Source organism: Pristiophorus japonicus, chromosome 1, assembly GCF_044704955.1.
Source record: "Pristiophorus japonicus isolate sPriJap1 chromosome 1, sPriJap1.hap1, whole genome shotgun sequence".
Classification (NCBI taxonomy): domain Eukaryota; kingdom Metazoa; phylum Chordata; class Chondrichthyes; family Pristiophoridae; genus Pristiophorus; species Pristiophorus japonicus.
The window spans coordinates 491701093-491727799 of record NC_091977.1 but is presented as its reverse complement, the minus strand read 5'-3'; the positions used below and the strand labels follow the sequence as shown (position 1 = coordinate 491727799).

At 45.8% G+C, this 26707-nt stretch overlaps 1 protein-coding gene and 1 pseudogene across 8 annotated transcripts in view; one reads left to right on the top strand and one right to left on the bottom strand.

Moving 5' to 3' along the window:
- The window catches only part of LOC139277143 (DNA topoisomerase 1-like), a 198133-nt gene that overhangs the window by 16064 nt on the left and 155362 nt on the right, over positions 1-26707 (bottom strand). For all 8 annotated transcript variants that reach the window (XM_070895198.1, XM_070895203.1, XM_070895213.1 and 5 more), the window contains 2 exons: positions 9821-10008; positions 8657-8801 (listed from right to left, as the gene is read on the bottom strand). In XM_070895198.1, the coding sequence (XP_070751299.1) occupies positions 8657-8801; positions 9821-10008 (333 nt within the window). The remainder of the gene's footprint in view (positions 1-8656; positions 8802-9820; positions 10009-26707) is intronic.
- Positions 14494-14732, top strand: LOC139279896 (U2 spliceosomal RNA; annotated as a pseudogene).

Sequence of the window (26707 nt, the reverse complement as noted above, 5' to 3'; positions counted from 1 at the left end):
CTTTGGGGTAAAGAATGCCAGATTTACGACCCTCTAAGAAATTCCTCCTCATCTCAGTTTTAAGTGGGCGATCGCTTATTCTTAAACTATGCCCCCTAGTTCTAGATTCCTCATGAGTGGAAACATCCTCTCTGCATCTACCTTGTTGAACCCTCTCAGTATCTTATATGTTTCAATAAGATCATCTCTCATTCTTCTAGACTTCAATGAGTATAGGCCCAACCTGCTCAACCTTTAGATCCAGAAATACCCAAGTTCACTCTCACGTTTGTGTGCAGTTAGCTAATCTCAACTAAGACAGTCGTGCAGATGCTATAATCACCAGCAGCACCCTGGGCTAAAGTACAACTACAATTTATATAGTACCTTCAACATAGTAATACATCCCAAGGCACTTCACAGGAGTGTTAGAAGATGAAAAAAATTTGACACTGAGCCAAAGAAGAAGAAATTAAGGCAATGACCAAAAGCTTAGTCAAAGAGGTAGGTTTTAAGGAGTATCTTAAAGGAGGAAAGAGGTGTAGAGAGACAGAGGTTTCGGGAGGGAATTTCAGAGCTTAGGGCCAAGGCAGCTGAATGCACGGCCACCAATGGTTGAGCAGTTAAAATCAGGGATGCTCAAGAGGAGTGCAGATATCTCCGGGGATTATAGAATCATAGAAATTTACAGCACGGAAGGAGGCCATTTTGGCCCATTGTGTCCGCGCCGGCCGACAAAGAACTATCCAGCCTAATTACACTTTCCAGCTCTTGGTCAGTAGTCCTGTAGGTTATGGCACTTTAAACATAGAAATTAGGTGCAGGAGTAGGCTATTTGGCTCTTCGAGCCTGCACCACCATTCGATAAGATCATGGCTGGTCATTCCCTCAGTACCCCTTTCCTGCTTTCTCTCCATACCCCTTGATCCCCTTAGCCGTAAGGGCCAGATCTAACTCCCTCTTGAATATAGCCAATGAACTGGCATCAACAACTCTCTGCGGTAGGGAATTCCACAGGTTAACTCTCTGAATGAAGAAGTTTCTCCTCATCTCAGTCCTAAATTGCCAACCCTTTATCCTAAGACTATATCCCCTGGTTCTGGACTTCCCCAACATCGGGAACAATCTACCCGCATCTAACCTGACCCGTCCTGTCAGAATCTTTTATGTTTCTATGAGATCCCCTCTCATCCTTCTAAACTCCAATGTATAAAGGCCTAGTTGATCCAGTCTCTCCTCATATGTCAGTCCCGCCATCCCGGGAATCAGTCTGGTGAACCTTCGCTGCACTCCCTCAATAGTAAAAATGTCCTTCCTCAGATTAGGAGACCAAAACTTAACACAATATTCCAGGTGAGGCTTCACCAAGGGCCTGTACAGCTGCAGTAAGACCTCCCTGCTCCTATACTCAAATCCCCTAGCTATGAAGGCTAACATACCATTTGCCTTCTTTACCGCCTGCTGTACCTGTATGCCAACTTTCAATGACTGATGAACCATGACACCCAGGTCTCGTTGCACCTCCCCTTTTCCTAATCTGCCACCATTCAGATAATAAGTGCACGTCCAAGTATTTTAAAAAATGTGGTGAGGCTTTCTGCTTCTACCACCCTTTTAGGCAGTGAGTTCCAGACCCCCACCACACTCTGGGTAAAGAAATTTCCACTCATATCTCCACTATACCGTTTCCCCCCCCCCCCCCGCCCCCCCCAACTTCCACCCCCGCCCAATTACTTTAAATCTATGCCTCCTCTGCCAAGGGAAACAGGTCCTTCCTATCCACTCTATCCAGGCGCCTCAATTTTATACACCTCAATCAGGTCTCCCCTCAGCCTCCTCTGTTCCAAAGAAAACACACCCAGCATCTCCAATCTTTCCTCATAGCCAAAATTCTCCAGTCCAGGCAACAGTCTTGTAAATCTCCTCTGCACATTTTCCAGTGCAATCACTTCTTACCCATAATGTGGTGGCCAGAACTGCACACAGTACTCCAGCTGCAGCCTAATTAGTGTTTTATACAGTTCAAGGATAACCTCCTTGCTCTTGTATTCCATGCCTCGACTAATAAAAACAAGGATTCCATATGCCTTCTTAACCAGCTTATCTACCTGGCCTGCTACCTTCAGGGATCTGTAGACCTGCACTTCAAGGTCCCTTTGCTCCTCTACACTTTTCAGTGTCGTACCATTTAGTGTGCATTCCCTTGCCTTGTTAGACCTCTCCAAATGCATTACCCCACACTTATCCAGATTGAATTCCATTTGCCACTGTTCTACCCACCTGACCGGTACATCGATATCTTCCTGCAGTCCGCAGCTTTCTTCTTCATTATCAACCACACAGCTTATTTTAGTGTCATCTGCAAACTTCTTAATCATACCCCCAACATTCAAGTCCAAGTCATTGATTTATATACCACAAAAAGCAAGGGACCCAGCAGTGAGCCTTGCGGAACCCCACTGGATGCAGCCTTCCAGTCACAAAAACACCCATCAACCATTACCCTTTGTTTCCTGCCTCTGAGCCAGTTTTGGATCAAACTTGCCACTTTGCCCTGGATCCCATGGGCTTTTACTTTCGTGACCAGTCTGCCACGTGGGACCTTATCAAAAGCTTTGCTAAAATCCATATACACTACATCATAAGCACTACCCTCATCGACCCACCTGGTTACCTCCTCGAAAAAGTCAATCAAGTTAGCCAGACACGACCTTTCCTTAACAAATCCATGATGACAATACTTGATTAATCCATGTCTTGGCAAATGAAGATTTATCCTGTCCCTCAGGATTTTTTCCAATAATTTTCCCACCACTGAGGTTCGGCTGACTGGCCTGTAATTACTCAGTCTATCCCTTTCTCCCGTTTTAAACAAAGGTACAACATTAGCAGTCCTCCAGTCCTCTGGCACTACACCTGTAGCCAGAGAGAACTGGGAAATGATGGTCAGAGCCTCTGCTATTTCCTCTTTTGCTTCTTTTAACAGCTTGAGATACATTTCATCCAGACCTGGGGATTTATCCACTTTCAAAGCTGCTAAGCCCCTTAATATTTCCTTTCAATATGTTTATCTCGTCGAATAATTAGACGATTTGAGAGGCTGGAGGAGATTACAGATAGGGAGGGGCGAGGCTATGAAGGGATTTGAAAACAAGGATGAGAAAAGTTAAATCGAGGCATTGCTTAACCAGGAGCCAATGTCGGTCAGTGAGAACAGGGGTGATGGGTGAACTGAAATTGGAGCGAGTTAGGACACAGACTGCCGAGTTTTGGATGACCTCAAGTTTACGTATGGGTAGAATGTGTGGGATGCCAGCCAAGAGTGCGTTGGAGTAGTCAATTCTAGAGCTAACAAAGGCATAGATGAGGGCTTCAGCAGCAGATGAGCTGAGGCAGGAGTGGAGGCAGGCAAAGTTACTGAGGTGGAAATAGGCGGTTTTAGTTATGCCACAGATATGTGGCCAGGAGCTCATTTCAGGGTCAAATATGACACCAAGGTTGCGAAAGGTCTGGTTCAGCCTCAGACAGATGCTAGGGAGAGGGATGGAATTTGTGGCTCGGATAAAGAGTTTGTGGCAGGGACCGAAGACAATAGCTTCGGTCTTCCCAATATTTAATTGGAGAAAATTTAAGCTCATCTAGTACTAGATGTCAGACCATGGAGGGGTCAAAAGAGGTAGTGAGGTAGAGCTGGGTGTCGACATGTGGAAACTGATGCTGTTTTCAGATGATGTCGCTGAGGGGCAGCATGTAGATGGGAAATAGAAAGGGGGCCAAGGATAGCGCCTTGGGGGACACCAAAGGCAACAATGCGGGAGCGGGAAGAGAAGCCATTGCAGGTGATTATCTGGCTATGATTAGATGGGTAAGAATGGAATCAGGTGAGTGCAGTCCCACCCAGCTGGATGATGGTGAAGAGGTGTAGGGGGAGGATGGAGTGGTCAACCATGTCAAAGGCTGCAAACAGGTTGAGAAGGATGAGGAGAGATAGTTTACCTTTGTCACAATCATGAAGGATGTCATATGTGACTTTGATCAGCTGTTTTGGTACTGTGGTGGGGCGGAAATTTGATTGGAGGGTTTCAAACATGAGAGTTCCAGGAAAGATGGGCATGAGTTGGATGATCACAAGTCAAGGACTTTGAAGAGAAAAGGGAGGTTGAAGATGGGGTGATAGTTTGCAAGGACAGAGGGGGTCAAGGGTTTTTGAGAGGGGTGATGACGGCAGATTTGAAAGAGAGGGGTCAGTACCTGAGGAAAGAGAACTGTTAAAAATGTTAGCTAATATGGGAGCCAGAAAAGGAAGTCGGGTGATCAGCAGTTTAGTGGGAATAGGGTCAAGGGAATAGGAAGTGGGTCGCATGGACAAAATGAGCATGGAGAAGTCATGAGGGAGATCGGAGAGAAACTGGAGAAAGATGTGAGTTCAGGGCTAGGGCAGGGGGGAACCTTCGAGGAAGTTTGGCCCAGTGGGCTAGGGGGGAGAAAGGGAAGTGGCAGAGGCAGCTGATCGGATAATCCTAGAGACATAGAAATCCATGAGCTCCTGCACTTGCTGTTGGAGGCGAGGGTGAAGGAGACAGGGGGGGAGTGGATTAAGACGACAGTTAGCTGTGGAGAATAGAAGCTGGGAGTTATCTTTGCATTCCAGAATGATCTTGGAATAGTGAGCAGTTTTGGTTGGAGAGCAGGACCTCATAATGCTTTGTGGTCCAATCAGATCTGGCGGTGAATGGCTAAACCAGTTGTCCACCACATCAGTTCAAGTCCCCTGGACGTAAGGGAGCGAAGGTGAGTGCTGTACCAAGGATAACGGCCAGGGTGTAAGAGAGTAATAGTTTTAATAGGAACTAGGGTATGAAAGGTGGTGAGGACGTGATTTAGCAAATTGGTAACTGCTGAAATGTCGTGGTGAATGGAGAGCCAAAGGCTGGACCAGTTGGGATTTTGCAAGTGCAGTTGAGAGTTTGGAAGAGAGTTTTTTTTCCAGGAGTGAACACAGAAAGAAGTAGAGATTGAGGGTGGGGGGGGGGATGTGGGTTGTGGAGAGCGATATAAGGCAGTGGTCAGAGACGGCCTTATCTGCGATTGTCACGATGCGATCAAGGGGGTGGCCGTGAATATTGGGTTGGGGAGTTTACATGGAAGAGATTAAGGGAGAATAGGAGGGTAGTAAACTCAGCAGAGAGGAGAGAGCACATGATGAATTTAGATAAGATGACAGACATGAGAGAGGACTGCAGCTAGTATTTCCCCCACTTCATGGTTATCCAGATTCTTGGTTGAAAGTGTGCACGTGTATACACTGGATGAGGAAGCATCAGGCTTGGATTTGATGCCCCCTATGGTGCAAAAGCCTTAGACATGGTCTAGCTTCACATACAAAGGCTGCTGCTTCCAGAAGGGGACCCTCGTCCCCCCAAAATTTGTGGCAGTATCTTCAGGAGCAGAGATACTGGATGGCGACTGCTGCCCCTAAACTGTATTTCTCACCCCTTCCCAGCATGTTAGTACCTTTAGAAGAAAAGAGTTGAAAATTTGAAGAGTGGGAGAATGGGGGTTGGGGTTGGGGTCGGGGTCGGGGGGGCGGCTGGGAGTGGAAGCTAAAATTCTTAAAAAAAAAACAAAGGATTTGACAAAGGATGGGAAGGGAGATGTGTCCCACTGCAAGGACTTCAACCAATCAGATCTGTATCCGCACACAACGAGATCTGTATTCTTTATGTTCTGCATTATTTTACCCACATTATGGTAACCGTCAGCAGTGCAGTGCTCTACAGAAAAGCTGACATTAGTGAATGTGCAATAGAAGTGTTATTCATATAGGAGCCAGACAACATCGGATACATGATATTCTCAACACATAACAAATGAATGCCGATGACTCCGATACCAGCATAGGGCATTTCAGTTAACTTTTGGAGCACAGCTAACAAACTCACTGATGAAGGGTTATAGCTGAAGCACTAACATTTTTCCTTTCTCTACAGAAACTGCCTAACCAGCTGAACGTTTCCTCTTGATGTATTCCTCATATTTTATGAAGAGATAAAGATCAAGAGGATAACTAGAGAAAGCATGGGTTTTTTTTTTGAGAGACCAAAAAGGTAACCTGTGTGTACTGGAGAAAAACGTGGGTATGGTTCTTAATGAATACTTTGCGTCTGTCTTCACAGAAGAGGGTTGATGCAGATAGGAGGAGGAGGAGTGTGAAATATTAGATGAGATAAACATAGAGATGCGAAATATTTGAAAGTAGATAAATTGTCAGGCCCAGATGAAATGTATCCCAGGCTGTTAAGAGAAACAAGGGAGGAAATAGCAGAGGCTCTGACCATCATTTTCCAATCCTCTCTGGCTACATGTGTGGTGCCAGAGTACTGGCTAATGTTGTTCAGTTGTTTAAAAAGGGAGAAAGAGATAGACCGAGTAATTACAGGCCAGCCGGCCTAACCTCAGCGGTGAGCAAATTACTGGAAAAAATTCTGAAGAAAAAAAAATCATCATTTATAAAGGCACGGATTAAATCGGGAACAGTCAGCATGGATTTGTTAAGGGAAGGCTGTGTCTGAGTAACTTGATTGAATTTTTTGAGGTGGTAATAAGAAGGGTTGATGAGTGTAGCGCGCTTGATGGATTTTAGTAAGACTTTGACAAGGCCCCACATGGCAGACTGGTCAGAAAAGTACAATCCCATGGGATCCAAGGGAAAGTGGCAAGTTGGATCCAAAATTGGCTCAGTGGCAGGAAGCAAAGGATAATGGTCGATGAGTGTTTGTAACTGGAAGGCTGTTTCCAGTGAAGTTCTGTAGGGCTCGGTTTTAAGTCCCTTGCTTTTTGTGGTATATATATATATATATCAATGATTTATATTTCAATGTAGGGGGACATGATTAAGAAGTTTGCAGAATAATTACTTTGTGTCAATATTGTGGCAGAGGAAGAGGATAGCATGCCAGAAATTCCAAGAAAACTAATATTGAATCAGGGACAAGGAAGCGACAAGATTAACGTAAACAAAATAACAATAATGAAGAAAATAATGGCACTAAAGAGTGACAAATTTTCAGGACAAATTGGTTTCCATCTCAGGGTTTTAAAGGCACATTGCAGATCTTCCAAATTCTCTCGATTCAGGAATCGTTCCTTCAGATTGGAAAACTGCACATTACTCCACTATTTAAGAATGGCGAGAGGAGGAAACCAGGGAATTATAGATCAGTTAGCCTAACATCTGTTGTTGGGAAATTACTGCAATCTATAATTAAGGATAGGGTGACTGAACACCATGAAAATTTTCAGATGATCGGAGAGAGCCAACATGGATTTGTAAAAGGTAGGTCATGTTTGACAAACCCGATTGCTATTTTGGTAACCTCTTCAAAAAATTCAGGTAGGGGAATGTCTGTGGATGTTATTTATATCGACTTCCAGAAGTCATTCAATAAAGTCCCTCACAAGAGACTGTTAACAAAGATTGAAGCCCAAAATGTGAGGTTATCCACTTTGGTGGCAAAAGCATTAAGGCAGATTATCTGAATGGCGGCAGATTAAGAAAAGGAGGTGCAACGAGACCTGGGTGTCATGGTACATCAGTCATTGAAGGTTGGCATGCAGGTACAGCAGGCAGTGAAGGCGGCAAATGGCATGTTGGCCTTCATAGCTAGGGGATTTGAGTATAGGAGCAGGGATGTCTTACTGCAGTTGTACAGGGCCTTGGTGAGGCCTCACCTGGAATATTGTGTTCAGTTTTTGTCTCCTAATCTGAGGAAGGACATTCTTGCTATTGAGGGAATACAGCGAAGGTTCACCAGATTAATTCCCGGGATGGCAGGACTGACATATGAGGAGAGACTGGATCGACTGGGGCTGTATTCACTGGAGTTTAGAAGAATGAGGGGATCTCATAGAAACATATAACATTCTGACGGGACTGGACAGGTTAGATGCAGGAAGAATGTTCCCGATGTTGGGGGCAGTCCAGAACCAGGGGTTACAGTCTAAGGATAAGGGGTAGGCCATTTAGGACCGAGATGAGGAGAAACTTCTTCACTCAGAGAGTTGTTAACCTGTGGAATTCCCTACCGCAGAGAGTTGTTGATGCCAGATCGTTAGATATATTCAAGAGGGAGTTAGATATGGCCCTTATGGCTAAAGGGATCAAGGGATATGGAGAGAAAGCAGGAAAGGGGTACTGAGGTGAATGATCAGCCATGATCTTGTTGAATGGTGGTGCAGGCTCGAAGGGCCGAATGGCCTATTTCAGCACCTATTTTCTATGTTTCTAACTACCTTGGAGTAAAAAAATCTCTCCGTTAGTTTGGCGGTGGTCTTTTTGTGCCCTATAATTACCATGTCATAGTCAGTGGAAGTAGTTTCATCCCACTCCTCCCACCCATTTACCTCATCATACATTCTCAATTTTGAATAACACAAGTCAAATCTCCTCTTAATTTTTTCATGAAAAGGACTCCAACCTAGAAGACTAGGTTAAATAAAGTGGCAGTGGTTAGATGTCACTGAGCTTGTTTTTAAATGTCTATAGTTTGGAACAGGAAGGGAAGATAGAGGCAAGGTGTTTGACAAATGTGTGGCCCGGCAAAGAACAAAACAATAAATCTTGTGCCTATTAAACAAAGAAGAAAATGAGAGTCATTTGCTGTCAGAGAACACATACCTTAAGTTTGGAACTTGGATTGAGCATGATGTATTTAATGAGTCCCTGGACATTTTCTGTCCATGATGCCAGCCAGGTTACTTTATTATCGAAACGCACCTCCTTCCACACATGATTTTCTGGGGGAACTGGGATCTTAGAATCCCTGAAAAAATAAGCTTAATTTAGAAAAACAGATGGCTGAAAAAGTTAGACTATCTCAAATTATATTTGTAAACTAGACCACTCAGTGACAGATTAGCAGACTGGTTACATTTAAAATGTATAGAAGGTGACAGGCAGCCTTCTGTATTGCATTCAGGACTCAAGATATCCTGAGTTCTGTGATATTTTAAGAGCCTTTACTACAAAGACTTTTTAAGTACCTGGCCATTTTGATATAGAACTATAACTGATTCTCTAATAAGGAAAAGGATTGCACTGACTATATATACAGCCCAACAGCTATTAATTCCAAAAATAAGCATCCCAGCAATTCCAGGATTTACACTGGGTCATGTTTATCAGTGCCTTCACCGCTGACCCTTCCGGTGACTGCAGGATCAGGAGGTGGGCACCTAAATTACATGGGACTAATGGAAGCCTGCCTGTCCTAAGCTGCTGTGAAATCCAGCCTCAACCTGCCAAGTCACCCCCCACCACCAGAATCTTAGCAATTTGACTCAGTGTCCCCCCCCCCCCGTACGAGGGCATTACCGCAAGTACCAACTTAATAGTGCTACCAGATCTGCCCATTTCTGATTGACACTCCCTGCTGGGAGCAGGGGGTCAGTGAAATGACCTTTATAGAAGTAAAAGCAAGTGCAGGTCTTTGTGTCTCTGCTTCTTTCCCTTTGGGTGACAAGCTATCTCCTTTGCTTGGACTCCCAAGGTGGGCCCCACTTCTGCTGGGTTACTTTTTGCTTCATATTAAACAGCAAGGTACAGCAAATAGTTCCCCGCCCCCACAAATAGAAGTGATTGTCACAAGAAACAAGTGAAATTCAGCCACAAATATATTGGGAAAATTGTTAAGCAATGGATTCAGTTCACATGTTAAAAAGGAAATGACATGGGTGAGAGGAACAGGATGGAAAGATTAAAAAAAAAGTGAGGGGACCCAAATGACAGGGTTGGCTGGATTCTCTACTGCTATTTCTTACATTCATCACATAAACCACTTACTTGCTGCAGTTGATAATGACATCTTCAGGCATGATCCTTTTCTTTAGCTTTCCCATCTTTGGATGGTTGCCACGCCCACGAAACAGCCCCGGTGGCTCGATTTTGAAGTTGGCGATTCTCTCCCGATGGCCATCCATTACACAGTAGCCATATGCCTCGGTGATTGCGTCTTGCTCTAACTTTAGTTTCTGTAGGGAAAGACTGGATTTTCACTGGACAATTCTACGTTTATTGCCACCCATTTTCTTCCCTGCTCGTGCTAGGATACAGGTGCATAGGCTCCTTTCTGCCTCTAATAGCTCACCTGAGTTTCCATTCTCTATGTGGGAGACTGGACAAGGTATTTAATTCTGGACAGGCCTGACTCACTAGATATCTTCTGTAGCCCTGGGGTTCCATGATGAATTGTATACCCCTATTGCAACCTCAGAAATTGGCAAACAGCCAAGATTAGGGTCTTGGAGCTGTTTCACTTCCATTTTCTAATGCCTTTTTACATCTGTACAGATTGCTTTATCTCTGCTTCCTCTCATTAGATCTGCAACGAGTTTGGTCTGCTTTCCTTCATCAGCTCTAATAAAGGAACTCACCCTAAAATGCCAATTTGCCTTTTCTCATTTCAGATGCTGATGCACATATGCATTCCTGATATTTTCTGCACATTTTCAGTGTTCATTGTTTGGCCCCAGTTTTAAAAGGAGGCAGGCCACCCGCAGAGTCCAGTCACATGGAGGGCCCTGCTGTTAACATCGGCAGGGCCTCATTTAAATAAATGTTTCCCCGAGTCTCTGTCCGACGCCCGGCCAGATTCACTACCTGGATGTAAACTTTTGAGTTTAGACAAAGGGTAACCACAAACAAAATATCAGCTCTTCTGTTCTCTACAGAAGAACTGAGCAGGCAATTCAGCAAATCTGAGCCAGTTTGATAGGGAATCTGAAGGGATATGGAACAGAGGACCCAAAATTTCACATTGTCTTTCTCTGGCATTAATTAAGATTAACGGACAATTTTTTAAGCCAAAGTAGTGCCAAAAAAAATCCGAAGTTTAGTCATTTTTCTGTTTGAATTTGGCGCCACGCAGAAACACCTTGGCTTCTGTGGATGGAGCTAATTGATAATGCTGAGAAACTTAACCCCAAGCATGCCCAAGCATTTAAGTTTCCAGGGTGTTATGCATGCAATAAAGGTTCAAACTGAGTACTGTTTAACTAAGCAAGGTACATCCTTGCTTCTGTTTTATTAAGGCCCAAAGTGTCTGACTCTCCAAATGGCTGGCCTTTTATACCTGAGCAGCACCATGGTCCGGTGCTTTGCGCTCCCGGGTTCGATTCCAATCTTGGGGTCTGTTGTGGCTGAAGGCTGGATGACTGACTTGTTGGGGGTGGCAGTGGTCATGTCAGGAATTGCAAGTTAATTTTTATTGAACAGGTCCATGATGGAAATTCCCAGTTCACTAATGACCCTCGAGTCCTCTGACGACTGCTGGTAGATTGGTTGGTCGTCAATGGTTTCTTCGTCCGACTGTTTTGGCTCGTCTGTGTGCCTCAGCTTTGTCTGATCTATGTGTTTCCTGCAAGTTTGCCCATTCTGGAACTTAACAGCGAATATTCTGTTGCCCTCCTTGGCCATGACCATACCAGAGATCCATTTGGGATTGTGACCATAGTTCAACACATATACAGGATCATTAACAGAAATCTTGCCTGACACAGTTGCGCGATCGTGGTACCCTTGTTAACTTTGTCTTCTGTATTCAACATGATTATTTCAATCCGGGTGTACCAGGGATAGCTTGGTCTTAAGACCTCTTTTCAGCACGAGTTCAGCAGGGAGACCCCGGTGAGTGTGTGGGGTCTTGTCCTGTAATTCAGCAGTATGCAGGACAAGCAGATCTGCAGTGACCCTTGGGTTACTCTCCTCACTGGTAGCTGGTAGCAATAGGGTGGAGGAGGATTTCCTGGAGTGTATAAGGGATGGTTTTCGAGACCAATATGTCGAGGAACCAACTAGAGAGCTGGTAATCCTAGACTGGGTGTTGTGTAATGAGAGGGGATTAATTAGCAACCTTGTTGTGAGAGGTCCCTTGGGGAAGAGTGACCATAATATGGTAGAATTCTTCATTAAGATGGAGAGTGACACAGTTAATTGAGACTAGGGTCCTGAATTTAAAGAAAGGTAACTTCGATGGTATGAGACGTGAACTGGCTAGGATAGACTGGCGAATGATAAAGGGTTGACGGTGGATAGGCAGTGGCAGACATTTAAAGATCACATGGATGAACTTCAACAATTGTATATCCCTGTCTGGCGTAAAAATAAAACAGGGAGGTTGGCTCAACCGTGGCTAACAAGGGAAATTAGGGAGTGTTAAATCCAAGGATGAAGCATATAAATTGGCCAGAAAAAGCAGCAAACCTGAGGACTGGGAAGAGGACAAAGGGTTTAATTAGGAGGGGGAAAATAGAGTAAGCTTGCAGGGAACATAAAAGCTGACTTCAAAAGCTTCTATAGATATGTGAAGAGTAAAAGATTAGTGAAGACAAATGTAGTTCCCTTGCAGTCAGAATCAGGTGAACTAATAATGGGGAACAAAGAAATGGCAGACCAATTGAACTTTGGTTCTGTCTTCACTAAGGAAGAGACAAATAACCTTCCGGAAATACTAGGGGACCGAGGGTCCAACGAGAAGGAGGAACTGGGAAATCCTTATTAGTCAGGAAATTGATAGGATTGAAGGCCGATAAATCCCCAGGGCCTGATAGTCCGCATCCCAAAGTACTTAAGGAAGTGGCACTAGAACTAGTGGATGCATTGGTAGTCATTTTCCAACATTCTATAGACTCTGGATCAGTTCCTATGGATTGGAGGGTAGCTAATGTAACCCCACTTTTTAAAAAAGGAGGGAGAGAGAAAACGGGGAATTATAGACCGGTTAAGCCTGACATCGGTAGTGGGGAAAATGTTGGAATCAATTATTACAAAATGTAATAGCAGGGCATTTGGAAAGCAGTGACAGGATCGATCCAAGTCAGCATGGATTTATGAAAGGGAAATCATGCTTGACAAATCTTCTAGAATTTTTTGAGGATGTAACTAGTATAGTGGACATGGGAGAACCAGTGGATGTGGTATATTTAGACTTTCAAAAGGCTTTTGACAAGACCCCACACAAGAGATTAGTGTGCAAAATTAAAGCACATAGTATTGGGGGTAATGTATTGACGTGGATAGAGAACTGGTTAGCAGACAGGAAGCAAAGAGTAGGAATAAACGGGTCATTTTCAGAATGGCAGGCAGTGACTAGTGGGGTACTACAAGGTTCAGTGCTGGGACTCCAGCTATTTACAATATACATTAATGATTTAGATGAAGGAATTGAGTGTAATATCTCCAAGTTTGCAGATGACACTAAGCTGGGTGGCAGTGTGAGCTTTGAGGAGGATGCCAAGAGGCTGCAAGATGACTTGGACAGGTTAGGTGAGTGTGCAAATGATTGGCAGATGCAGTATAATGTAGATAAATGTGAGGTTATCCACTTTGGTAGCAAAAACAGGAAGGCCGAATATTCCTGAATGGTGACAGATTAGAAAAAGGGGAGGTGCAATGAGACCTGGATGTCATGGTTCATCAGTTATTGAAAGTTGGCATGCAGGTACAGCAGGCGGTGAAGGCAGCAAATGGCATGTTGGCCTTCATAGCGAGAGGATTTGAGTATAGGAGCAGGCAGGTCTTACTGCAGTTGTACATGGCCTTGGTGAGGCCACACCTTGAATATTGTGTACAGTTTTGGTCGGTCTCCTAATCTGAGGAAGGACATTCTTGCTATTGAGGGAGTGCAAGGTTCACCAGAATGATTCCCGGGAAGGCAGGACTGATAAGAAGACTGGATTGACGAGGCTTATATTCACTGGAATTTAGAAGAATGAGGGGGGATCTCAGAAACATAAAATTCTGACGGGATTGGACAAGTTAGATGCAGGAAGAATGTTCCCGACATTGGGAATGTGCAGAACCAGGGGTCACAGTCTAAGGATAAGGGGTAAGCCATTTAGGACTGAGATGAGGAGAAACTTCTTCACTCAGTTGTGAACTTGTGGAATTCTCTACCACAGAAAGTTGTTGAGGCCAATTCGTTAGATATATTCAAAAGGGTATGAGATGTGGCCCTTATGGCTAAAGGGATCAAGGGATATGGAGAGAAAGCAGGAATGGGGTACTGAAGTTGCATGATCAGCCATGATCATATTGAATGGTAGTGCAGGCTCGAAGGGCTGAATGGCTACTCCTGCACCTTGCTTCTATGTTTCTGTTTCTCATGCTTTGTTTGATAATTTGTACTGCACGTTCGGCTTGTCCGTTGGATGCTGGCTTGAACGGTGCTGACCTTACGTGTTTTATGCCATTAAGTTTCACAAACCCCGGAAATTCCTGACTGGTGAAGCAGGACCCAGTGTCGCTCACCACTATGTCAGGCAGACCATGTGTCGCGAACATGGAATTAAGATTCTCTGATTGCCATGGACGTGCTGGATGACATGATGCATTCTATCCACTTCGAATAAGCATCCACCACTAAAAACATCTTGCCCAGGAAGGGACCTGCAAAACTTATATGGAATCTGGACCAAGGTTTGGATGGCCACGACCACAGATTCAGCGGCAACTCTGCTGGTGCTTTTCGGCCTTTTGGCTAAGATCATGCGTAACTGACCTGACAGGGGAGTAACCACCATAACCCCAAGGTGGTTCTCCCTGGATCAGGAAGGTATATGCTTGCTTTTTTGGAAATAGGAGGTGGGTGGGGTGGCTTGACCCATCCACCTCCACGGAGGTGTGTGGGGGGCCTGACCCATCCACCTCCATGGCACGAACCTGGTATTGCAGTACTTCCAGGAACGGTGCAGTGGCTCTAGGCCTTTTGGCTAAGAGCATTGGCGCAGAGTGATCCTTGATGTGTGCAAGGTGACCTCTGGCGTTTGTGATTTGACAAAGAATTGGAACGATTGGCTACGAATTAAAAAAAAAACTCTGCTGGTGCTTTGCTGAGCTACATGCAACTGTTGCACCGATGCACACATGCTTCCAGCTCAGAATCAATTCCTGGCCACCATACATGGGACCTGGCGATGGCCTTCATCACCACTATACCCAGATGCGTGTAATTCACGCACGAACTTCTCTCTCCCTTTCTTGGGCATTACAACGCGATTGCCCCACAATATGCAATCTGCTTGAATAGACAGTTTGACCTTGCGACAAATGTACGGTTTGGCCTCCTCGCACATTTGCATAGGTATGGCAGACCAATCCCCTTTGAGGATGCAACCCTTTACCACCGATAAAAATCGGGTCCTGGCTGGTCCAGGTCTTAACTTGTTGAGCCGTGACAGGGGTTCCTTCACTCAAAAGCATCCATGATTAAAGTTAGATCCACCGGTTGTAGCATTTCCACCTTCGGTGTGGGCAACGGCAACCGGCTCAAAGCATCGGCATAATTCTCTGCCAGGTCTGTGGCAAAATGACAATCATAGGCATATAATGTCAGCGCCCACCTTTGGATGCGGGATGAAGCGTTGGTATTGATACCTTTCCTCTTGGAAAACAATGAAATGAGCGGCTTGTGATCAGTCGGTCTGTAACTCGAACCTCAGACCGAACAAGTATTTATGCATCTTTTTAACACCGTACACACACGCTAAAGCTTCTTTTTCTACCATGCTGTAGGCTCTTTCCATTTTACACAAACTTTTGGATGCATACGTGACAGGTTGAAGTTTCTCCGACTCATTTGCGTACTCCAACAAGCCATCAATTCCATATGACGATGTGTTACAGGCCAAAACTAAACCTTTACATGGGTCATAATGTACCAGCAGCTTGTTCGAGCAAAGATTGGTGGCTTTCTCGAAAGCTCTGTCTTGCGATGTGCCCCACACCCAGTTGTCGCCTTTTCTCAATAGCATGTGCAGTGGTTCTAGTAAGGTGCTCAATTTAGGTAGGAAGTTACCAAAGTTGTTGAGTAGACCCAGGACCTAACGCAGCTCCGTCTCATTCTGCGGCTTGGGTGCATTCTTGATGGCCTTGGTTTTCACGTCAGTAGGTCTGATGCCATCAGCGGCGATTTTCCTCCCGACCGGTGCCATGAAGATGCACTTCGAGCGTTTCAGTCCGAGTCCCACTCTATCCAAACGCAGTAGAACCTCTTCCAGGCTGTTCAGATGTTCCTTGGATTCACGACTGGTGATCAGGATGTCATCTTGGAACACGACGGTTGTGGGAACAGACTTCACTAGACTTTCCATATTCCTCTGGAATATTGCTGCAGCCGAGCGAATTCCAAAAGGGCACCAGTGGTAAATAAACAGTCCTTTGTGTGTGTTAATGCACGCAAGTCTCTTCGACGTCTCGACCAAAGCCTGTGTCATATAGGCTGATGTCAAGTCCAGTTTTGTGAACGGCTTCCCTCCGATTAGCGTCGCAAACAAGTCATCAGCCTTCGGTAACGGGTACCGATCTCGTTTTGAAACCCTGTTGATCGTAGCCTTGTAGTCTCCACAGATTCTGACTGTGCCATCACTTTTCAGCACAGGAACAATGGGGCTGGCCCATTCATTAAATTCAACCGGTGATATGATCCCTTCACGCTGGAGTCTGTCCAGTTCAATTTCGACCTACTCCCTTATCATATACGGCACTGCCCGAGCTTTATGATGGATGGGTCTTGCATCTGAATCCACGTGGATCTGCACCTTGGCTCCCGTGAAGTTGCTGATACCCGGTTCGAACAGCGAGGGGAACTTGCTCAATACTTGGGCACATGTATCTTCCTCCGACAATGCCTTTATGTCGTTCCAGTCGCATCTGATTTTCTCCAACCAGCTCCTGCCGAGCAGCATTGGGCCATTGCCTGGAACAATCCATAGCGGTAACTCGTGAACTGCACCGTTATAGGACACGTTAATTTGTGCACTGCCAATCACCTTTTATCAGTTCTTTGGTGTACGTGCACAGCTTGGTGTTAACAGGGCTCAGCCTGGGCATCACAGTCTTAGTACAGGCAACTCTCGATTATCCGGGTCCCTCAGGGATTGGGCTATGCCGGGTAAACGATTTCTCCGTTAGAGCGAGTGGACATTACAGTTAATGCTTATTAGTACTGCAGGTGTGCTCTAACCAATAGCTGTAGCGTATCTTCTAATCCTTGAATTCTAGTCCTCTAGATCTAAAGACAATTAGGCTTGTTGATTACTTCCTGTAACTGTTCATGGCATTTTAATGAATTATGAGAGGTAGTGGACCTGTGTGCGAGCAGCAGCAGGAGCTGGAGCTGAGGCAAGATAGAGCGCTTAAAAGCAGCGCGGCAAGTGCAGGCTTGACAGAGGCAGTGGACCTGTGTGCGAGCAGCAGCTGGAGCCGAGGCAAGGCAGAGCGCTTAAAAGCAAGGCTCAACAGGCAACATTCGAAAGGAACATCAGAGTTTCAAAGTGACGTGTCACACACGGAATTTTAAATGCAGTTGCAACGGTTTCCCGTTGCATCCATGTGCGGATAATCGAGAGCTGCCCGTATCCCACAGCTTATTAAATGCCCGCTCTCGTTCACGATCGATTGACTTGTTCGTGTCCAGTTCCATCGATACCGGTATCCCGTTAAACTTCACATCAATCAAAATTGGTTTACTCTTGGTTATGAAGGAGTACAGTCCCATACACTTCCTCCTCTGGCATCTCGGGTTGCGTATCCAGATCCGCGCTAGTCTGACTCTCAGCCTCCAAGTGGAGTGCCGCAGCTTGCTTGCTCATCTGCGGACACTTGCACTGGAGATGCCCCACTCTCAGACAGCCTTTGCAACTATATTGCTTAAATTGGCACTGCTGGTACCGATGATTTCCTCCACAACGCCAACACGGAGAAGTCGAATACATTCCCCTGGCGGACTTTGGGCAGCCACAGTTTTGCGAACGCAGCCGGATAGGTCCTGCCATGTGCCGCTCTGCCGAACCAATCGCATTTACAGTACTTGCCAAGGTTCGGTGCTTCGGTGGAACTAAAGCCATTTGCTTTAAACTCCTGTCCGTCGTCATACATGATTGAGCAATCTGGGTGGCCCTTGTTAAATCCAACTCCTCCACCGCCAGAAGTTTGCGCAGGATCATCTCGTGGTTGATGCCGATAACAAAGAAGTCCCGCAGCATGTCTGCCAACACCGTCCCGAACTTGCATGGTCCTGCTAGACATCTCAGGTCAGCAACGAATTCCGCCGCGATCTGGCCCTCCAATCGAACGCATGTATAAAACCTGTACCTCGAGATGATGATGCCGTCATCTGGCTTGAGGTGCTCCCGTACCAATGTACACATCTCCTCGTACGTTCTCTCTGTTGAATCACTAGGCATGAGTAGATTCTCTCTCAGACTGTAGATCTTTGAACCACACACAGGTGAAAAACACGGCCCTGCGCCAATCTGCATCATCGACCCCCTTAATTTTGTTGGCCATGAAGTACTGGTTCAAACTGCTCAAAGTCTGCCCAATCTTCTCCCACCACGAATCGCTCTAAAAATCCAATCGCGCTCACTTTGCAAATAAAGATTCTTGTATTCCCGTCGCCAAATGTTATGTATGCAATAAAGATTCAAACTGAGTACTGTTTAACTAAGCACTGTTTAACTAAGCAAGGTACAACCTTGTTTCTGCTTTATTTAGGCCCAAAGTGCCTGACTCTCAAAATAGCTGGCCTTTTATACCCGAGCAGCACCATGTGCATGCTGCTCAGTGGCCTCCAACAATGACGCCTCAGTGGCCTCCAACAGTGGCTACAAACAGAATGTGCATACATGACACAGGGTAACATGTAATTGTACAGCTTTACTCTGTAGCTAACCTGTGCTGATTTTTCCTGTGACGACCCGCTGAGATTTCCAGCATTTTCTGTTTTTATTCCAGAATCCAGTATTTTGCTTTTGTATCAGTGCTGCACCTGCCCTGGAAGTATTTTGAATCTGAAACTCCCAGTCTCAGCCGACGGTTTGCAAATGGCCTGCTGCAGCTGCCCCTATCCCTAGCCGAAAGGCCACCCCCGCTGACTCCCCTCTCCCCAGCTTGGCTTCCAACTCCCCTCAGGCATCTTTGGAAGCTGAGCCCCGAGCTCCTGTGTCTGGCCGAGGGAGCGATCCTGCCAGCCGGCACTTCGACCCCGTGTGCCTCAAGCCCAGTGAGCAGCGGTTGTGGTGGTGGAAATTCAACTCGCAATTTACTGCAATAAAATTTCTTTTTATCCTCCGCACAAACAAACATTTTTAATTAGTTTGGATATAATATAAGATGTCATAAAAACGTTAACTAAAAAAAAAAATCGGCCGTTACCTGTTAAGGACGGCGTTACACCCTTGGCGAAACTTGCAAAATTAAGTTAGCTCCAAAAAACACTGATACCTCAAAAAAAATTGGCACTAAATGGTGGCGAATATTGGGCCCTAGGCAGGTAAAGTGTGTTATGATACAGATCAGCCATGATCTAATTGAATGGCGCAACAGCCTTCAGGGGCTGAATGGTCTACTCCCTATTTTCCTCTATTCAATTAGATCATGGCTGATCTGCATAAACTCCATTTACGCACCTTGGTTTAATATCCCTTACCTAACAAAGATCTCAATCTCAGTTTTGAAATTTCCAATTAGCCTATCTTCAACATAGTTTTTGGGGAAGAGAGTTCCAGATTTCCACTACCCTTTGTATGAAGAAGTGCGTCCTCATATCACCCCTGAACGTCATAGGCCTTTTGTTCTGGAGTTCCCCACCAGAGGATATAGTTTATTTTTATCTACTCTATCAAATCCTTTAAATGTCTTAAATACCTCAATTAGATCATCCCATAATCTTCTGCACTCAAAAGGACCACAAGTTTAATCTATGCAATCGGTCCTCATAAATGTAATCCTTTTAGACTGATATCATTCTGGTGAATCTGCACTGACAAAATCTCCAAGGGCAAAATCTCCTTCCGGAGGACTGAACTGAATGCAATACTCCAGGTGCGGTCTAATCAAGAGTTTTATAAAACTGTAGCATAACATCCACCCCTTTTGCGATAAAGGCCAACATTCTATTAGATTTCCAAAAAAAAAGTGCACCTGTCCACTAGTTTTAGTGATTTCTGTACATGGACCTCCTAAATCACTCAGCTCCTCCAGTTTCTAGCTTCCCACCTTTCAGAAAATACTCAGCTATCTTTCTAAAAACGGACTTTTTTTTTAAGTCAATATGTAACCAGTCCAACACGAGAGGGGGCAGTTTTGTGATTTGTTTTGGGGAATGAAGCTGGGCAGGTGGAAAGGATATCAGTGGGAGAGCACTTGGGTTCCAGTGACCATAATTCAGTCAGATTCAAGGTAGTTATGGATAAGGACAAGGATAGACCAGGAAAAAAAGTCCCAAATTGGGGAAAAGCTAACTTTGCTAAGTTGCGAAGTGATTTGGCCACAGTGGACTGGAAACAGCGACTTGTAGGTAAATCAGTGTCGGAACAGTGGAAGATATTCAAGGAGGAAATCCAGAGGGCTCAGGCCAAACATGTGTCCTTCAAGAAAAACAATTCTAGAGTCCCCTGGATGTCTAGGGACTTACAGGGGAGGATAAAGAAAAAAGGGAAGCTTATGCCATATACTGACAGCTAAATACTGTAGAATCTTTGGAGGAATATAGAAAGTTCAGAGGTAAAATTAAAAAGGATATTAGGAATGCTAAGAGAGCATGAAAAATGATTGGCAAGTAAAATTAAGGAAAATCTAAAGATGCTCTATAAATATATTAAGAGCAAGAGGATCACTAAAGGGTCTATTCGAGACCAAGAGGGCAATCTCTGTGTGGCGGCAGAAGATGTTGGTATAGTTCTTAATGAATACTGTGCATTTGTTTGCATAAAGGAAAAGGGCGATGCAGATACTGCTATCGAGGAGGAATGTGAAATTCTGGATGAAATAAACAGAGAGGGGAAGTATCAAGGGGTTTAGCAGCTTTGAAATTAGATAAGTCCCTCGGCCCAGATGAAATGTGTTATGTATGCAACATCTTGTAATCAGCATTCTACCGCCACCAGAGGGCGCATCTGTTGGGAGTCCCAAGGGAACCCAGCATCCTTTGGGAGCACTGCATACAAGCAGGCCTCCCATGCTGTGCTGGCACTCTGGAGTCAGAATAAAGAGACTAAGGTCACACTTACTCAAGTTTACAGTGCTCAGTCACGTTGCTTTATTTGAGACATAACAACTGGTGACGAGTAATAGATAACGAACCATCACGCGAAAATGCAGAGAACTGTTGGTATCCTGAGAAATTCTCAGAAGGTAATGATTGGGAAGCCTTCGTGGAGCGACTCAACCAATACTTCGTGGCCAACGAGCTGGAAGGGAATGTGAACGCTGCCAAATGAAGGGCGATCCTCCTCACCGTCTGCGGGGCAACAACTTATAGCCTCATGAAGAATCTTCTTGCTCCGGTGAAACCAACAACCAAATCGTATGAAGAACTGTGTACGCTGGTCTGGGAGCACCTGAATCCGAAGGAGAGCGTTCTGATGGCAAGGTATCGATTTTATACATGTCAACGGTCTGAAGGCCAGGAAGTGGCAAGCTACGTCGTCGAACTAAGGTGCCTTGCAGGACATTGCGAATTCGATGGATTCCTGGAGCAAATGCCGAGATTTCTTTGTGCTTGGCATTGGCCATGAGGTTATCTTTCGCAAACTATTGACTGTTGAAACACCAAACCGGAGCAAAGCCATAACAATAGCCCAGGCATTCATGTCCACCAGCGATAACACCAAACAAATTTTGCAGGTTAAAGATGCATCGGCAAGTACTGTACACAAAGTAACTTCGTTTTCAGGCAGGAATGCATATGGCAGAGCATACACGCCTGCAGCTGCACGACCTCAGATGACCTAGAGTCCGCCATCAAGCGTGAATGTGAGGCAATTAACACCTTGTTGGCGCTGTGGAGGTGATCATCGAGCCCATAAATGCCGCTTCAAACACTATGCGTGCAAAGGCTGTGGAACAATGGGACACCTCCAGTAAATGCGCAGATGAGCTGCAAACCCTGTAAACGACCACGGTGCAGAGGACGACCAATCCATGGCGCATCAAACTGAACTAGAGACTCGAACAGAGGAGGCAGAAGTGTACGGGCTACATACCTTCACTATGAAATGTCCACTGATCCAGTTAGAAGTTGAACTGAACGGAATTCCAGCATCCATGGAATTGGACATGGGTGCGAGTCAGTCTATCATGAGCAAAATGGCGGACCAATTGAACAAGTACTTTGGTTCGGTATTCACTGAGGAGGACACAAACAACCTTCCGGATATAAAAGGGGTCGGAGGGTCTAGTAAGGAGGAGGAACTGAGGGAAATCCTTATTAGTCGGGAAATTGTGTTGGGGAAATTGATGGGATTGAAGGCCGATAAATCCCCAGGGCCTGATGGACTGCATCCCAGAGTACTTAAGGAAGTGGCCTTGGAAATAGTGGATGCATTGACAGTCATTTTCCAACATTCCATTGACTCTGGATCAGTTCCTATGGAGTGGAGGGTAGCCAATGTAACCCCACTTTTTAAAAAAGGAGGGAGAGAGAAAACAGGGAATTACAGACCGGTCAGCCTGACATCGGTAGTGGGTAAAATGATGGAATCAATTATTAAGGATGTCATCGCAGTGCATTTGGAAAGAGGTAATATGATAGGTCCAAGTCAGCATGGATTTGTGAAAGGGAAATCACGCTTGACAAATCTTCTGGAATTTTTTGAGGATGTTTCCAGTAGAGTGGACAAGGGAGAACCAGTTGATGTGGTATATTTGGACTTTCAGAAGGCTTTCGACAAGGTCCCACACAAGAGATTAATGTGCAAAGTTAAAGCACATGGGATTGGGGGTAGTGTGCTGACATGGATTGAGAACTGGTTGTCAGACAGGAAGCAAAGAGTAGGAGTAAATGGGGACTTTTCAGAATGGCAGGCAGTGACTAGTGGGGTACCACAAGGTTCTGTGCTGGGGCCCCAGCTGTTTACACTGTACATTAATGATTTAGACGAGGGGATTAAATGTAGTATCTCCAAATTTGCGGATGACACTAAGTTGGGTGGCAGTGTGAGCTGCAAGGAGGATTCTATGAGGCTGCAGAGCGACTTGGATAGGTTAGGTGAGTGGGCAAATGCATGGCAGATGAAGTATAATGTGGATAAATGTGAGGTTATCCACTTTGGTGGTAAAAACAGAGAGACAGACTATTATCTGAATGGTGACAGATTAGGAAAAGGGCAGGTGCAAAGAGACCTGGGTGTCATGGTACATCAGTCATTGAAGGTTGGCATGCAGGTACAACAGGCGGTTAAGAAAGCAAATGGCATGTTGGCCTTCATAGCGAGGGGATTTGAGTACAAGGGCAGGGAGGTGTTGCTACAATTGTACAGGGCCTTGGTGAGGCCACACCTGGAGTATTGTGTACAGTTTTGGTCTCCTAACCTGAGGAAGGACATTCTTGCTATTGAGGGAGTGCAGCGAAGGTTCACCAGACTGATTCCCGGGATGGCGGGACTGACCTATCAAGAAAGACTGGATCAACTGGGCTTGTATCCACTGGAGTTCAGAAGAATGAGAGGGGACCTCATAGAAACGTTTAAAATTCTGACGGGGTTATACAGGTTAGATGCAGGAAGAATGTTCCCAATGTTGGGGAAGTCCAGAACCAGGGGACACAGTCTAAGGATAAGGGGGAAGCCATTTAGGACCGAGATGAGGAGGAATTTCTTCACCCAGAGAGTGGTGAACCTGTGGAATTCTCTACCACAGAAAGTTGTTGAGGCCAATTCACTAAATATATTCAAAAAGGAGTTAGATGAAGTCCTTACTACTAGGGGAATCAAGGGGTATGGTGAGAAAGCAGGAATGGGGTACTGAAGTTGCATGTTCAGCCATGAACTCATTGAATGGCGGTGCAGGCTAGAAGGGCCGAATGGCCTACTCCTTCACCTATTTTCTATGTTTCTAAAAAGGCCTTCAAGAGGCTGTGGTGCAACAAGACACAAAGGCCCAAGCTGAGCCCTATTCATACTAAGCTGAGAACTTGCACTAAAGAGCTGATCCCTGTAATTAGCAGTGTAGCAATACAAGTCTCCTATGATGGAGCAGTGCATGAACTCCCACTATGGATTGTACCAGGAGATGGCCCCACACTGTTCGGCAGAAGCGAGCTGGGAAAAATCCGCTGGAACTGGAATGACATCCGAGCGCTTTCGTTCGTCGACGACGCCGCATGTGCCCAGGTTTAGAGCAAGTTCCCGTCGTTATTTGAGCCAGACATTGGCAATTTCTCTGGGGTGAAGGTGCAGATCCACTTGGTTCCCGGTACACGACCCATCAAGCACAAGGCACAGGCGGTGCCATACATGATGCGAGAGAAAATGGAGATCGAGCTGGACAGGCTGCAATGAGAGGGCATCATCGCGCCGGTTGAGTTCAACGAGTGAGCCAGTCCAATTGTTCCGGTTCTCAAGGGCGATGGCATGGTCAGAATTTGGGGAGAGTATAAAGTAACGATTAGCCGTTTCTCGCTGCAGGACCAGTACCCGCGACCTAATTGCGACGCTGGCAGGAGGGAAGACGTTCACCAAGTTGCACCTGGCCTCGGCCTACATGACGCAGGAGCTGGCGGAATCTTCGAAAGGCCTCACCTGCATCAACATGCATGTGAGGTCTGTTCATCTACAATAGATGCCCGTTTGGGATTTGATCGGCTGCGGCTATTTTTGAAAGGAACATGGAGAGTCTGCTAAAGTTGGTTCCGCGCACCGTGGTTTTCCAGGACGACATATTGATCACAGGTCAGGACACCATCGAACACTTGCAGAACCTGGAATAGGTTCTAAGTCGGCTAGATCATGTGGGACTCAGGTTGAAAAGATCGAAGTGTGTTTTCTTGGCTCCAGAGGTCGAGTTCTTAGGGAGAAGAACTGCGGCCCCACCGACGCCAAGACGGAGGCCATCAAGAACGCGCTGAGACCACAGAACGTAATGGAGCTGCGGTCGTTCCTGGGACTCAATTATTTTCGTAATTTCCTACCTGGGTTAAGCACCCTGCTAGAATCCCAACACATGTTGCTACGCAAGGGAGATAACTGGGTATAGGGGAAAATCACAAGAGACTGCTTTTGAGAAAGCCAGAAATCTGTTATGTTCCAACAAACTGCTTCTTCTGTATGACCCTTGTAAACGTTTAGTGCTAGCTTGCGATGCGTCTTCGTACGGGGTCGGGTGTATGTTACAACAACCAAACGAATTGGGAACATTGCAACTGGTCGCTTATGCGTCCAGGAGTTTGTCCAAGGCCAAAAGAGCCTACAGCATGATTGAAAAAGATGTTCTGGCATGCATTTATGGGGTGAAAAAAATGCACCAGTATCTGTTTGGGCTTAAGTTAGTTAGAAACTGACCATAAGCTGCTCATATCGCTATTCTCAGAGAGCAAAGGTATTAATACCAATGCCTGTGCTCGCATCCAAAGATGGGCGCGCACGCTGTCTGCATATAACTATGTAATTCGTCACAGGCCAGGCACAGAGAACTGTGCTGATGCTCTCAGTCGGCTATCATTGCCCACCACCGGGGTGGAAATGGCACAGCCTGCAGACTTGCTCTTGGTGATGGATGCATTTGAAAACGAAAAGTCACCCGTTACAGCTCGCCAGATCAGGACCTGGACCAGCCAGGATCCTTTACTGTCCCTTGCAAAAAACTGCATCCTCCATGGGAGCTGGTCCAGCGTCCCAGCGGAGATGCAAGAAGAGGTCAAGCCGTTCCAGTGGCGCAAATAAAAATGTCCATACAGGCGGACTGTCCTTTGTGGGGTAATCGCGTAGTATTGCCTAAGGAAGGCAGGGAAACATTCATACGCGACCTACACAGTATCCACCCAGGCATAGTAATGATGAAAGCTATAGCCAGATCCCATGTGTGGTGGCTCGACATCGACTCAGATTTGCAGTCTTGCGTGCACCAATGCAACACTTGCTCTCAACTGAGCAATGCAACCAGGGAGGCACTGCTAAGTTTGTGGTCACGGCCCTCTAAACTGTTGTCTAGGATCCACGTTGACTTTGCTGGCCCGTTTCTAGGCAAAATGTTTTTGGTTATTGTGGATGCTTATTCAAAATGGATTGTGTGTGTAATAATATCTGTAAGCACGTCCACTGCCACCATTGAAAGCCTACGAGCCATGTTTGCCACGTTCGGCTTGTCTGATGTCCTTGTCAGCGACAATGGGCCGTGCTTCACCAGCGCTGAATTCAAGGAATTCATGACCCGCAATGGGATCAAGCACGTCACATCTGCCCTGTTCAAGCCCGCAACTAACGGCCAGGCAGAATGGGCAGTCCAAACCATCAAGCAAAGTTTGAAACGAGTGTCGGAAGGCTGCCTGCAGACCCGCTTGTTCAGAGTCCTGCTCAGCTACTTCACAAGACCCCACTCGCTCACCGGGATTCCCCCTGCCGAACTGCTTATGAAAAGGGCACTCAAAACAAGGCTCTCTAGTCCACCCTGATCTCCATGATCATGTCGAAGGTAGGTGGCATCAACAACGCATGTACCATGATCGCGCAACTTTGTCACGCGATATTGAAGTCAATGACCCAGTATTTGTACTCAACTATGGACATGGTCCCAAATGACTTGCTGGCACTGTCGTAGCCAAGGAAGGGAGTAGGGTGTTTGAGGTCAAACTTGCAAATGGATTAACTTGCAGAAAGCATTTGGACCAAACCAAACTGCGATTCACAGACAGCCATGAGCAACCTGAAGAGGACACCACCAACTTCGACCCTCCAA